At 33.2% G+C, this 16,217-nt stretch overlaps 1 protein-coding gene across 1 annotated transcript in view; it reads right to left on the bottom strand.

Annotated features, from left to right (window-relative positions):
- The window catches only part of LRP1B (LDL receptor related protein 1B), a 1,901,444-nt gene that overhangs the window by 221,177 nt on the left and 1,664,050 nt on the right, over window positions 1-16,217 (bottom strand). The window contains exons 55-58 of the mRNA XM_047772014.1: window positions 15,904-16,091; window positions 10,091-10,274; window positions 6,587-6,672; window positions 354-476 (exon numbers count right to left, since the gene is read on the bottom strand). Coding sequence (XP_047627970.1) covers window positions 354-476; window positions 6,587-6,672; window positions 10,091-10,274; window positions 15,904-16,091 — 581 coding nt within the window. The remainder of the gene's footprint in view (window positions 1-353; window positions 477-6,586; window positions 6,673-10,090; window positions 10,275-15,903; window positions 16,092-16,217) is intronic.

The raw sequence follows: 16,217 nt of genomic DNA, 5'->3' as shown, positions 1-16,217 counted from the left end.
TCTCAGACTCAACAATTCCCTTTCTATAAATTAACACAATTGAATCTCAGGCACTAATCATTCAAGTCAAAAGCATCCATCACATTTTCTAGGATTCTGAATAAGATTTCAAATTTTATTTACTCAATTTCATTTTCACCTTTCTAAAGTAATAGTGTTATAATGAAATATAAGGATAAAAAACTCCAATTTCATATTTAAAGTATATATAAATTTACACTGCACAAATGTGAAATTCAAACCAACCTAATACATTCTATGAGTTGTAACGTTACCACCAAATAACATTTTCTATTCAGTTCAACCACATCAATAAGCTATTCAATAATCCCATCCATGTAATATCTGATTACCTTAATATCACTTCCATTTAAACACATTCTGTTTATGCGACTGCCATTGGGTCGGCTAGAATCAATCCAATAGATAAATTCTTCTCTGTAGTCAAAGTCTATACCAATAACATTGTTTAATCCCTAAAAAAAAAAAAGAATATGTTTGAATAGTGGTTAACAGAAAATTTTTTTTAATGTTTTAGGAATTCATAAGAATCAGTAACTCCCTTTGAATCTAAATAGTTACAGCTTTACAATAAATAGCATTTGTGACCAATTCTTTTTAAAAGCAACATATGTTTAGATTTCATCTACACCATACTCTTTAAGATGTTACATAATTTATTTGAAAATATTTTCCAAGTAGGAAAATTTTTTAATTACTATAGTTAATGGTTAAAGTAAATATCTAGTAATGTAGAACAAAACTGCTTTTAGAGAGAGAAATGAAAAAAATTCTCACTTTAGTTTACCATTAAATATAAATATAAATATAAGTCTAATGTTGTTATGAGCATATTATATCTAAATTAGGGATGATCTCCGGATAGACATCTGATGAAAGTCAGAAAAGCGGGTTTAAGAATTAGATTTCCCCAAAAGCCTTTGTCTCAACAACATAAATGAATTTTTTTCCTTCTGTTTTCTTCCTCACACTTCAAGTGGCCCATTAGGCAATGCAGTGCCATATTAGAATTTAAAAGTTAAAAACTCAGGTTGAGTATTTGAGCAAAGAGGAAATGTGTAGTCAACATCTTTGTATTCCATGTGGTGGAAATGCAAGGAGATCCCTCCCTTTAGACTCATTAATGCAATTTTAGCAGGTACAAAAATGAACATGAATTCAGCTGGGTTTCTGGATGCCACAGCATCTTCAAGATACCATTTAACTGATTTGATTTGAGGATGGCATATTAGGATTTAGGAATCTTATTAGCTGTTGAGTTGTTCAAATGATTGCTTAGGGGTTGATTTAATTCTAACCTATTGTTAGAGATCATAGATTGACTACCCCAATGAACTAAGAGAACTTGGACTGACTTTCAAATGTGTTAACGCCCTTAAAGGGTTGAACAGTTTATTAATATATAAACTCTTATATACTAAAAAATAATTGATACTGGAGTTCCCATCATGACTCAATGGAAACGAATCTGACTAGCATCCATGGGGACGCAAGTTCAATCCCTGGCCTCGGTCAGTGGGTAAAGGATCTGGCATTGTCGTGAGCTGTGGTGTAGTCATAGATGCAGCTCAGATCCTATGTTGTTGTGGCTGTAGTGAGGCCTGTAGCTACAGCTCCAATTCGACCCCTAAGCCTGGGTAGTTCCCTTTTTTTTTTTTTTTTTTTTGCTTTTTGCTTTTTAGGGCCATACCCATGGCATATAGAGGTTCCCAGGCTAGGGGTCACAGCTGCTTGCTGGTCTATACCACAGCCACAGCAAAGCAGGATCCGAGCTGCATCTGCAACCTATACCACAACTCACGACAATGCCAGATCCTTAACCCACTGAGCAAGACAAGGGATGGAACCTGCAACCTCGTGGTTACTAGTCAGATTCGTTTCTGCCATGCCACAATGGAAACTCCAGCCTGGGAACTTCCATATGCCGCAGGTGTGGCCCTAAAAAAAGACAATACAGACACTTGGAAAAGTTCCATAGATGAGATCTTCATGGTATCTTTATATCAATATTCACCCTAACGTTGTAGTTAAGTCTCAAATTGTTTTAGAGGTTGTTTATGAGTACTTGCAGTCCTATAACTAAAGATTAGCATCTTCAAGGAGTTAGTTTTTTGTTTTTGGGATTTGTGTGTGTGTGTGTGTGTGTGTGGTTTGTTCTTGTGTGGTTTGGGGAAGGATGGTAATTCTCATGTCCAAGTTCAGTTTCTACATCTATTCTCAAAATTCAGAATTTTATAATAACACTGGATCAGATTTGTACACTTCTTTATAAGATTCAGGACAAAGCTAAATTTTTGTTGTTCAGATTTTATTTGTTTCCAACAATCTCTAAGACAAAGGGTGGCCTATGTATGGAAGCAACTCAGAGAAGGTTCTGGCAAATACTTATTTCTTTCTTCTCTTAGCTGGGCTAAATTTAGGGGTGATGGTATTAAAAATCAGAGATTCATATGTTATGCTTTATTTGGCTTAAAAGGAGCAATTTCTTTTTCTTCAGCTCCAGATTATAAAAATAACCTAAAATAGCCTAATTGCATTATGCCCATATGAATAAATGCAATTACTTCTTACTGACAGCATTGCTAATCAAGAATGTTGATTATATAAGTGCTAAAATTATGCAACTAATATTTAGTTTCAGATTCAAAAGATTCATTAAATATTTATTTACATGCTAAATACTGGAGGATGACAACTAAATACACGTAAGCATTCATATCTAAGAAAATGTCTATGTAAAATCAATTAAATTCCTAAAACATGGAGTTCCCGTCGTGGCACAGTGGAGACAAATCTGACTGGGAACCATGGGGTTGCCTGTTTGATTCCTGGCCTCACTCAGTGGGTTGAGGATCTGGTGTTGCCATGGGCTGTGGTGTGGGTCACAGACATGGCTCTGATCTGGCGTTGCTGTGGCTCTGGCATAGGCCAGTGGCAACAGCTCCGATTGGACCCCTAGCCTGGGAACCTCCATGTGCCGCGGGTGCGGCCCTAAAAAGACAAAAAAAAAAAAATTCTAAAACATAAATTGAATATATTCCAAGTTCTGTAGAAGGTTTAATAAATTCATTTTAAGAGTAGTCTACAATCTTCTTTCTGTTCAAATGCTTTTCTCACTTGAAAAATAAGGTAAATAGGTTAGAGTTCTGTGATGGCCTAGCAATTCAGATGGGTAAATTAGTCCTATAGGGAAAAAAGTAGAGAGAAACTTGTCTCTGAATTGAGCAAAGATTTACCCACAATTCCCAGTCATGGCAGAATTACCCTACTCCTTTATAATAATCAATTTACATAATGAAAATCCAATTCCAAATTTAGTAAGTCAACCAACTATTTAAATTAAAGCTGTGAATGCAGAGAAATTGAAGGTCTGAATTCTGATACATGTATCTAGCCAAAATGGTCATTTTTCTACAGTTTTACTCTTAATCCCCACAGAAAACAGTACAGAGCTCTCTGCAAAATCATATGCAAGGAACATTAAAACAGCCAAGGACATGGTCAAAATAATACCTAAACTCTAGAGTTATCTCACTGGTTTCAGAGTTGAAAATTGGTTTCATCAAAGTCCTATTTGCTTCTTTTATTTCTGTGGCTGAAGTTTTGCACCCTTCAATTCAAGATGATTAATTTAGGAAATTGTGTTTTGTTTTTCTATTCAATTTTATTGGAATAAAAGGCACTGCTAGAATTGAATTGGATAACATATTGGAAAGCTACTTGATCAATTTTCATTTCCAAAATCCATGTTATTAAAGTACATTTTCTAAATGTGTTGTATATATCTAAGTTATAGCTGTCCTAGCTATAACTATGTTTTAGAATATATAGGTTAAAAAATCTATCAGCTGTTATAATTTTATGTTATAAAGCTTCATGAGATTGTTACTGAATATAATAAAGAGAATAGAATTAACATATTAGGGTAATTTGTTCTTCTTAATTTTCTACACAAAAAACTTCCAAAAAAAATTAAGGCAAGGAATCTTTTCATTTATTTTGAGTGATAGAAAATGTGGAGAGACAAATACTGATATTATCTATTTCAGTCTGCAAGTGCAGACAAATCTTTGGGGAAAAAGGTTTTTACTACTTAGAACTCCTTGAAAATTTCTATAATACTACAAAGAAATTGTGGTTAAAAAAAAATAAGAGTTTCTTGACAAAGATGATGTATTTAAAACAGCCCAGAGGCAAAAGTTTAAGGCTTGCCTTTTGTTTCTTGGATCTTTATATCCTCACTCAGTGTCACCACTAACGAATGCTCTCCAACATCTCAGGTGTCCAGGGTCTGCAGGTACTTACTCATCTTCCTCATTCCCTCCTCATTTCCATAAACTACACTAAGAAACTGTCTGAAATTCATCCCTACTTAGGTCCTAGTGATTGGCAATAGTCTAAAGTTATTACCACCAGGGAAAAAGCACTATAGGAAAGTGTACATTACAATGTCTGGTTGTATGAAATACAAATACATAATGTATAGAGAAAATAATTATTTTTCTCCATGAAAAACAGTTTCTGATACGAGTTCCCATTATGGCTCAGGGGTAAAGGATCCAATGTGGTATCCATGAGGATGTGGGTTTGATCCCTGGCCCTGCTCAGTGGGTTAAGGATCTGGCATTGCTATGAGTTACACTGTAGGTTACAGATGTAGCTCAGATCTGGTGTTGCTGTGGCTGTGGAGTAGACAGGCAGCTGCAGCTCTGATTCAATCCCTATCCTGAGAATTTCCATATGCTGCAGGTGCGTCCCTAAAAAGACAACAAACAAACAAACAAAAACCCACAAGGGGTGGTGGGGTAGGTAGCAGAAATATTTTGAGCCACAGGTTAGGAAAATAAATAAAGCAAGGAGCTTCCACTGAGGCTCTGATATAGTTCTTTCATGAAGATAATAAACCTTGTTACTATACTAGTTAAATTTGTTGTTCAGCTGAGATTATAAATAGAGTATTCTGACAAGAGAATTTTCTCCCTTTGAGATAGTACAATCTGAGGAAGAAATGCTAAAAATAAAACAAAACCAAAAACAAATCTTAGTAAAGAAAACATAAAAATATCCCTTTTGCAGAGACCATACAAGGAAATCAATAGCTACACCTAAATTTGAAGGTACTGAAAGGCTCGCACAAGGTATGGAGACACATTCTTAAGAGAAAGTGATAATTTTCAATACTGTGTGAGTTTAAGCTTAATATTACACTGGGCAGGAAAAAAATAAGTTAATATAGAAAACCATTTTGGAAACAAAAACTTTTCCACTTTAAAGCTGTTATGCAAACTTAAACCTTTGCCCTCATCTCCTAGGTATTACTCATTTCTTAAATAGTCATCTAATTTTTATATTTTAAATTGACTATTTTTACAAACAACATGAAAGTATTTTGTTTTACCCATTATTGTAAGGTGCAGAATTAGAGAAAGAGGAAATATGATACAGTGGATATTGGTGGCACACTCCAAACTCAAGAGTCTAAACCTCATGGACATTCCCGAATAAGACAAGTATACATGAGGTAAGAAAGTCTGAGGTTTCTGGTGAGCTGAGAACATGGGTTTTATATGAAAGTGGCAGCTGCTTTGCAACTTGGACTGTGTCCACTCAGGCATGTGAGCCCAACAATGCTACACATTTTTATTTTTTCATTAGTGGACAGAAATCTACATTTTCATGTGAAATTTTCATTTTCAATGAGAAGCTAAAAAATCTCTTTCAGGAAGAGTCAATATCATACTTGCTAATGAATATTTACACTTAAAGTGTGACTAAATTCTTAAGCAAACTGAATGAAACTCTTAACTATAGCAGTGGAGGATCTCATGAGTGAGTAGAAAAAATATTTTAGTTAAGTATTTTTCATGTTGCTAAAAAATCACTACATGAATGTCTTTCTTCATCTTACGCTCTAGTTTTAATGATTTGATTTTATGCTATAACAATCCACATTTCTATCCTTCCTAAAATGGAAATCATTCCTTTTCATCTCAAATAACATATATAAATAATCTCTGACAACAGAACTTAAAATCAAAATGGGACAGAAGCCCAGATTCTCTTGAAGTGAATGGGTTGAGGGATGAAGATGGTAGAGTTCAATATACCCACTTCATAACCTTTTAATTATGACTGGATTACAATCATATTTTTGCTCCCTTGGTAATTCCAAATTTTAAAGGCTAGGGATCATCAACCCCATTTTATTCCTCTAGTTCTAAGAATGGAAACATGAAGTTCTGGAAGAGGTGTTTATTTTTAAAGCTGGGGTGGGGGAGACAATTTGAGTAATGCACAAAATACCTTAAAAGAGAATTTTATATTTCCCCAAATCTAGCTATTCTTAAGACAGTTTTTTCCTTGCATTAATTATAGTTTGCATCTTTTACTTTGATATGATGTGATGTGACAAGTTAGAGGCATCACCTGGACAATTCAAACAAAAGAAAATTTATGATAAAAATACATGCTTCAAAAGTTTTAATTATGAGGTTTTGCTACAGCTCCAATGCATATCTGGAGTAACCATATTACATATTATGAAATCATCATGGAAACATCATACCTGTTTTAAAAGTGTGTAGTTGGAGCCATCAGTGCTAATTTTCCTTATCTCATGATGATCAGCAAGAATTAGAAAAGGTTCTTCATCTATATGCCAAGACAAGAAACATATTATACTTTTAGTATTTATGGTTTTCAACTCTGCTTAGTCTCAGTTTAGTTACTACAGCAATGTAAATTCAAATGCAGTGCCCTTTGGTAGGATTAATGGTTAAAAAATTTATACTGAGCACCTCAGCTGATAATAACGTGAAATTAAAGCAGATATTTATGCAATATAGAAAATCAAGACAATTCCAAATCCCTCTCTTCACCTCAGTTTTCTTGATTATTAAACTGTCCAACTTATTTGGAATTAGTGGAAAATATCCACTCTTAAAATCTTATTTTTAAGTGAATTTCAGAAAAGGATAATCTGCACCTATCTTAGAAAACTACAGTACAGCCAAACATTTATAAATCAGAAATTCTCTCTTGATAGTCAAACAACCAGCTATCATCTCAGACAGACTTTGGTAAAAAACAAAAGTTTCACCATCTACATGAACATTTTTCATCCACCTAGTGGCTTCCCTCAAGTAAAATAGTCTTAATTTCCTTCTTATTTGTCCCACATGATTTTAGTATCTCATTTGTTCTAGGAAAGATAATAAAAATAATCTGACTAAGCTTCATATATATAAAGATCAAACTCATTTGAAACATTTGTCTTTCTAAGATGCATTCATATACTTAGTTGCTTGGTAAGAAAAAAATGTTTTCTCTTTGTACCACTGCACCTGCAGCATATGGAAGTTACAGGGCTAGGGGCTGAATTTTGAGCTGAAACCGCCAAGCTACACCACAGCCACAACCACAGTAACAGCAATGTGGAATTTGAGCCATTTCTGCAACCTACACCACAGCTTGCAGCAATGTGGGATCCTTAACCCATTGAGCGGGGCCAGGATTGAAGCATCATCCTCATGGACACTGTATCAAGTTCTTAACCTGCTGAACCACAACAGGAACTCTGGGGTAAGAAAATTTAATGTCAGAATAAAAATTAGAAAAAAAATAAAAGAGGTAGTCACTATATAATTTAATAAGGACTTCATTAGAAGTCATTTATTGTTATAGAATGTTGTCCTCTTTGTTTTATGTTCAAACTTACTACTTTCCTTCTTCTAGCCCTTAGTTTCACAGAATATATAATATGTAGCACACTATACTATGTTTCACTATATTCTATGCCAGGGATTAGAAATGTGTGCCACAGATGCTGGACATCACCTTCTACCAGCGATGGCACTGCCTCTACTCATTCCAGTCTTTCTGTTGAGGCTAAATTAAGACTCAGAACCCTACTTAAGAGTTGGCTTTCAGGTTCAAGGTGCCTGGCCATCTCATCAATATAGTTCTATATTTACAATTATAAAATTAATAAATGATGTTCCACCTCAATACTTAGGTAGTTCTTTACAACTTAAACATAAGAACTTAAACCTTGAAACCCTGGAGAGAAACAGAGAAAAATCACCTTTACACTGGTTCTGGCAATGACATTTTTGCCTAAAAACTCCTTTACACTGGTTCTGACAATGATGTTTTTGCCAGACAAAAAAACAAAAGCAAAAAATCACCAAGTAGGAGTATTAAACAAACAAAAAATTTCTGCAGGCAAAAGAAACCCAGAACATAATGAAAAGGCAACATATGGGATGAGAGAAAATACAAATAATATATATTACAAGAGATTATTATCCAAAAATATATAGAGCTCATACACATCAATAACAAAAATAAACTGTCTGATTTTTTAAATGGGCAGAGGAACTAAATAGACATTTTTCAAAAGAAGATATACAAATGGCCAAAAGGCACATGAAAAGGTGCTCAACATCACTAATCATCAGGGAAATACAAATCAACACCATAATGAGGCATCAGCTCACACTTGTTCTAGACAGTGCTGTCACATATTCATGTCCCTATTACACAGTTAGGGACAAAGAGATTTGCAGCAGAACAAATTTCTGTTAGAATGGTTGTCATAAAAATGACAAGAGTTAAGTGTTGGTGGTGAAGGTGGAAAAGACAACCTTTGTGCTCCATTGGTAGAAATATAAATTGGTCCAACCCCTATGAAAAACAGTATGGAAGTTGCTTCAAAAAATAATAAAAATGATAAAACTAACATCCAGCACTCTCACTTCTGGGTATATATCTAAAGGAAGTGAAAACAGGATATCAAAGATATATCTGCACTCTTATATTTATTGTAGCATTATCCACAATAGCCAAATCATGGAAACAATCTAAGTGTCCATCAACAGATGAATAGGATTTGTTTAGCCATAAGAAAAGTAAAATCCTGCCATTTGAAACAATGTGGATGATACTTGAAGATATTACGCTAAGTTAAATACCACCTCCTTCATATGATTCTTTTATGAAAAGTTTAAAAATGAGTGGTTTAGAGATTTTATCTCTTCTTATCCCGTGTCACAAAATGAATGAGATGGAAAGTCATGAACTTGCCAAGAATAACAAAAGGGTAGGGTGGTAGACAAAACAATGTGCCCCAAATAATACACAAATTGATTCAGGGATAAACACTCAAAGAATAAGTGAGAGTAGAATAAAAATTGAAAGGAATTGCTTTGTCTCCATAATATACAATATTTTAACTAGTTAAAAGATTAACTTTTAAATTTCTATCCCTGTTATTCATTTTATGAAAGTAGATGAGAAAACATCTAATGTTTTAAATGTTGTCACCAACATAAATATGTTAAAAAAAAACAAACCTGGTAATACTATTTGATTCATTATGCTCAATATCAAGTAAGGGGAATAGAGACATCTTATGTGTCTTTTTTGACCCATTTTATCAGTTACTACAGTATATTGTTTTGCATAATTTTAGAAAGTTTGATTTTTTCCCCTAATAAATCATAATATATTTTAAGTTACAGGCTATGTTTTATATAATTTTATAATTTATAGAGTCAAACATTACTAGGAATAAACAGAAGTTTAATATATTTGCTGAATCACTGGAAAGATTCAAATTGTCTTTTATGGCTGATTTACTGTTATTGTTGTCATATTATTACCATTATTATTTTTTACCTATTGTTCTCCATGGCACACATATATGAATATGTGTGGTATAGAGGAGAAAGAAAAAAATATTAGGGCACTGTCATAACATGCTCTTTAATAGTTCTGGCCAAACCTACTCCCAAGAACTTATAGTTCAGCAAGGAGTGCTAGAGAGTTCTTTTTACTTGTTCTCAAAATCTAGAAAATTTTAATAATTCACAAGACTACACTGTAATGGTATTTCAAGCAAAGTAGTGTATGGACAACACACAAAATCAGAATGACAGATTCCCATGCTAAGGGCAATAAAGAATTTTGATTTCTCAGAAACAGCAAGCAAATTCAAAAAAATAGCTATAAAGTTCAGGATCTATGTGTATAACTGAGGCTGGATCAGTGGATAAATTCAATTCAATACCTGAGAGTGATTTGCAGCCATTTGGGTTATCAGGTTGTATTTCATATCCATCCGTACAGAGGCACTTGTAGGTCCCATATGTATTGATGCATTGCTGGCTACACGGAAAGCCCAAAGAGCATTCATCAATGTCTACACATGTTTTACCATCATCCTTCAGGTGAAATCCAGGCCAGCATTTGCACTGGAGAATGAAAAGCGAGCATAATCAATTCATATCCTTGTCACTGTCTCTTTCGATTGGATAACCCTTTAGCATGATTCAACTAAGAAAAGCATCTAAAAAAAGATAATAGTAAGTCTTTTTGTCCCTCAGCAATTAACCTTTAATAAGTATTACATATATTACATAAAGTTGAAATTAAAACAGCATTCTTTCAAATATCTTCATTTGATCTTCTAAGGTTGGCAAGATTACAAAGGTTAAATGACATCACTTAGAAAGCTGTATAGCTAGAGAATGGCAAGGAAAACAAAACTAAAGCATCAACTTCTGTTCTTTTCTATTATACTGTGTTTTGAGGAGACTTTATCAATCATAAGGATTAACCCTAATGTATAGCTTTGAAAATTACCAGCATTGTCACATGTATTATTATGGCATACTTTGTCATAGAGCATTGCAGAAATCTATGACATAGGCATTATTATCCTTAGTTAACCCATGAGAAACCTAGAAGCACAAAGGCGATATTGTCTACATAAAGCTGGTAGGAGATCTGAGGCTGTCTGTAATTTTTAACAAATAGTAAGGCTCAATTAATATTTATTGACTGGGTGTGACTCCTTAACCAAACATGTTAATGTGTGGAGAAATAAAAAATTACCACAGTTTTACTGTCATGACAATGTGCATCAAGTCATCTTTTTTTTTTTTAGCTCTCTATCATGTTTTATAAGACTCTGATGATTCTGTGATCTTTACTAACTGATATATCAGTTCTGAGAATAGTGTCATGCCATGTACATCTTTGTATTCCTGAAACTAATACAGTGCTGCGACTGGTCTTGCAATTCTATACTCAGTCCCTTCCAAGTAGGATGTAAGAATTATAATTGTACAAAATGAACCTATAATTTGCCAAACGACTATGATCAAAGGCTACTTAGTGGCCTTTGAATAAAGGGACTTGTGAATACTGAAGAGGATAGTGAATCAAGGAGAAAAATCTAGGTTGTTAAGAAAAGCTAGTATTTAACAATTATTCATAATAAACATTTGTGTCTTTGCATCTATTGGTGAAATATTAGAGAGATACATGTGCTTATTAAATAATCAGCAAACAATTAATTGAGGAGTAGAAATTTTTAAGTACAAAAAAAAGGTGCTCGTTACATGGAAAAGGAACAACTTCATCTGAAAGTGCTCAAAAGTTTCCTAAGTCCTTTTACAAGAAAGAATCCCTTTAACTCCTGGTACATTTATCTTTAACAATCTATATACCAATACTTATCTAATAATCATAACCAATTTTAAACATTTTTATAATCTCCAAAATGCATTAGGAAGCAAGGAAATCAAAGCAAAAGCCACAACTGAATTTTCCAAATTCTCCTTATCATATCTGAGCCTTGACAATATTACTTTGCCTTGAGAAGATCCCTCCTACTACCTGATTTAGGAAGTTAGGGGGAATTGGTGCTAATGCAATGGCAAAAAGAAAAAAAGAGAGAAAGGTGCTAAATGATACTGAAGTATACACTTAAAAATAGTTAAAATGGTAAATTTTATATCATATATTTCACCATAATTTAAAAATTAATTAATTAAAACAAACCTAATAAGCTACAAAAAGGTATCAGTGAAAAGAATTGGAAATTAGATCACATGACCCAGAAACAAAAGACACACAGGCAGACACAGGGTAGGGTTGAATTCAAGGGGTACTTGAGGACAGGTGAGAATGTGTTAAATTCCTCCCAAAAAGAGTATTATGAAAAGAAATAGCATATCACTTTGAATGGCTAGTCAGGATTATAGAACTATTGTATTAAAAAGTTGGCTTGGATAAAAACACATTTATAGAAAATAAATTTCTTAAAGATAAAATTGATAAAAGTTGCCAAATTAATGTACATTTCTATATACAGATGAAATAAGGATTTTAAGGTTTTTTAAAGATCGTGTTTCTTAAAAGAGATTAAAAAAAAGATAATTTCCTTCTTAGTCCATTAACCTGTTTTAACAAAAACAATTTTGTTCCCCATAATTAAAAGCCATTTGTGGGAAATTCTACTAAACCTAACGTTCATAAATTGAATGAAAAAAAAATAATTTGTGTCCTCAAAGATAAAAGAGATATTCATCTATATTTAATAGAAAGTAACATTATTGATTATCTTATTTCTAATACACACATTGAAACATTTATCTCCCATAAGTGTATTTATTTTCACATGGTAAGTTATCCTTCCCATCAAAATAAGATTCTTGCTTAAGTTAAGAGTTATTACTCCCTTTTGAATAGTTTGATCTAGTGTATTTGTTTTATAGCAAGCATGTGAATTGTTCACAGTCCAGAAGGTCTAAATTTTGCTTTTATATGCAATTTTCATTTTATTGCAAAATTTGGAGGAGAATCTGCCATGTTCTGCTGATATTGTAATGAAAGATAGGTTACTGGATAGTTTTCCCCATTCCCTGAAAAAGAGAAATGCACGAGCTGGCATTTTTTTCCCAAAATAGATAAACATTTTTTTTTTGCTTTTTTTTTTCAGGGCCACACCCAAGGCATTTGGAAGTTCCCAGACTAGGGGTTAGGCCAGTCTGTCTACAGCTCCTGGCCTACACCACAGCCACAGCAATGCCAGATGGGAGCCATGTCTGTGACCTACATCACAGCTCATGGCAATGACAGATCCTTAACTCCCTGAGAGAGGCCAGGGATCAAACCTGCATCCTCATGCATACTAGTCAGATTCATTTCTGCTCTGCCACATGGGAACTCCCTAGATAAGCATTTTGTTGTTTGTAATATTTTTTACTCAATCTCCTATAAATAAATTTTCAGAAAAATAATATATATATAAATATATATCTCCATATTAAAGTAACATATGTATCTCAACACAACATGTAAAATATTTGCATTGAATCTTTGCTTCAATCTCATATTTATGATTTTACTCTTAGCTTCTTCAATTTTTGAAATGGTCTTGCTCCTCCCAGTAGGTATTTTATTTTATTCATTAGTTTTGACATGTTATATATTTAGGAACATTATTCACAGCAGTTTTGTTGCTATCATATTCATGGACTTTCTGAATAATTAAATACTTTGTCTATTTCAACTAGGATTCTCATTTCATTCTATGACTCCTTCAGATAAGTCAAAGTGAAAATACTGATATTTTAAAGATATCAATAAACAACTATTTTTGTGTGAGAAATCTTTTTTTTTTTAATTATTTATTATTATTTTTTTCCCACTGTACAGCAAGGGGGGGTCAGGTTATCCTTACATGTATACATTACAATTACATTTTTCCCCCACCCTTTCTTCTGTTGCAACATGAGTATCTAGACAAAGTTCTCAATGCTATTCAGCAGGATCTCCTTGTAAATCTATTCTAAGTTGTGTCTGATAAGCCCAAACTCCCTCCCCCCAAGATCCCTCCCACTCCCTCCCCCTCCCATCAGGCAGCCACAAGTCTCTTTTCCAAGTCCATGATTTTCTTTTGAGAAATCTTACAAAGTAATTAAATTAGTATGATTTAGCATGACTTTCTGAGTAAGACCTACTTCTACCAAGAGTAGTTTTCTAAATAGGGAATCTCTGGGCACTCAGTATTTCTTAAAAAAATATTAAAACTCACTTTGGATATTACTTCAAAAGGTCACCAATTGATAGTCTATAGTTTTTTACATTTTATATCTCAGATTGTTATGACAGATTTTAAATACACACAGGATAAACACTAATAAATCTATTTTGAAATTTAAATTTTAGGCAGATAAATAGATGTATAGATAGACATATAGTCTAAATGATAGAAATAGATTATTATTTATAATATTAAAAAATCTTAACTATCATCTCTAATAGTTATATAAAACATTCCCTGATTATTTGGAAACATTTCTATATTGATTATACATAAATCACCAATAATATTTTTTCCATTTATTTGGGTTTCAAAATATTTACTGCCAAAATTAATTATCTGGCATATATTCATCTCATTAAGAGCTGTCCTGGCTTATTTGTTTTGTCTCCTTCTACCTGTACAGAGTGTTTGGGAATCAGCACATTTGCGTTTTATCTATGAGCTTATTCAATTCTTGTTACTAAATATTTGGTCTAAAAACTTTTTTTTATAAATATAGCTTTATTGGTATTTTACTTTTTAATCTCTATGTTTACATGGGGGAAATGATTATTGTACTTTTTGGGTTATAGCTATATACACTGACCAATGTAGTTAATCTTAATCTTAATCATAACACCAGAAAATCAAAGATTAAAAATGGCAAAATAGTTGTTTGGCTGAACTTATCGTTAGACAGAACTGGCTGGGGAAAAAGCCAAGCATCTCTGCAACAGACATTTTTTTTTTCTCTAGTATTTTTTAAAGAAAGCCACTGAGCCCCCAGTAAAACACTTTTAGATGTGAGAAATGAGGCAGCTGATTCCAATGTAAAGAATTATAATGTTCTAAAAGTCTTCCTTATATTGAACAGAATTCACTTCCCAACTCCTAATTCCAACCTTTGAAACAACTCAGGCAAGGTATGCTCCTGATTCTTGTACTTCATATATTTAAACACAGATGACCAGTCATTTTGCTATAGGTGAAACTTCCAAAAGTATTTTCCAGACCCCTTATGCCACTTAATGTACAAATGTAGATACACTACATTTTGTCAAGTTTCCCTTTAAAATGTCATGTCCATGACTGGGCACAGTACCCCAGGACCATTCTGATCAGCACAGAGCTCAGTAGAACAGAATCTAACCTCTATACTACTCTTAATTGGCCTTAGACTGCCTCTGTTTCACAGGAGCCATGTGCTTCTGCTGACTCATGCAGAGCTACCGTCCAGTTAAAAAGACTAATTTCCAGCTGAATTGCTCTTACATGTGTTTTCCCACATTTACATAATTGATTCTAACCTAATGTACCACTTAACTTCAATATTTTGTTTGTATGCATCCTCCATTAAAACATATTGAATCAGAGATGTTTTCAAAAGCTATTTCTGTCAATCAATTTTGTCAGTGAATTACCTTCTTCATGAAAATGGTACCAATGAAAAGCAATGAGAATATTAGGCATGATTTATTTTGTGTACCTGTATTCAGTTCTAATAATTCATCTGTAGTCTATTTTTCTTCCTGTTTATATGAAAAAATGTTGTATTCTCTAGTTCTATGGGAAATAAATGATTAGCCCCATCCACTACAGAGATGTATGAGAGGAAAAATGAAGGGACAAATGGGAATTTAAGAGAGTTAAATACATATTTACACAGCTATTAACAGCAGTATCTTTCCCAAGCACTGATCTTCCTTTGCTTACTTTTTTCTTTATGTTCAGCATTTATTAGAAAACTATTTTGGGTTTCAACCCCTGGCCTGGGAACTTTTACATGTCACAAGAAAAAAAATTTTTTTCGTCTGCCTGAGTATAGTCTAACAGTTTTTACAGTGTGCTATTATCATAGTTTGCTTATACAGAAACTCTCCATTTAAGTAGCTTTAACTAATAATATTATGATGACTTTAATTTTTATAGCTATATTGGATTAAGTAATTTTTATTATCTTACATTCTAACATATCACATGATTTGCTATTTTTGATGAGTACCTACCTTGTAACTGACTGGAAGGTCCTGACAATCTTGAGAACATCCACTGATTCTCTTACTCAAACATTCATTTATATGGCAGTTTCTCTCATCTGAGCCATCACCACAGTCATCCTTATTGTCACAAAGACTTCCACTGGGAATGCACCTGCCATTTTTGCACATAAAAAATGAACTGTTGCATGACTGTTCTGGAAAAAGAAAATAAAACAAATGGAACATAAAAGGCATGCCATTTTTTTACACTACGGATACTGAAAACATTCCCAAATATGATAATGTGTCTGTCAAAAATTATAGTAAATATAGGTATGTAT

This window comes from Phacochoerus africanus, chromosome 3, assembly GCF_016906955.1.
Source record: "Phacochoerus africanus isolate WHEZ1 chromosome 3, ROS_Pafr_v1, whole genome shotgun sequence".
Lineage (NCBI taxonomy): Eukaryota > Metazoa > Chordata > Mammalia > Artiodactyla > Suidae > Phacochoerus > Phacochoerus africanus.
This window is presented reverse-complemented; position numbering and strand designations above follow the sequence as displayed.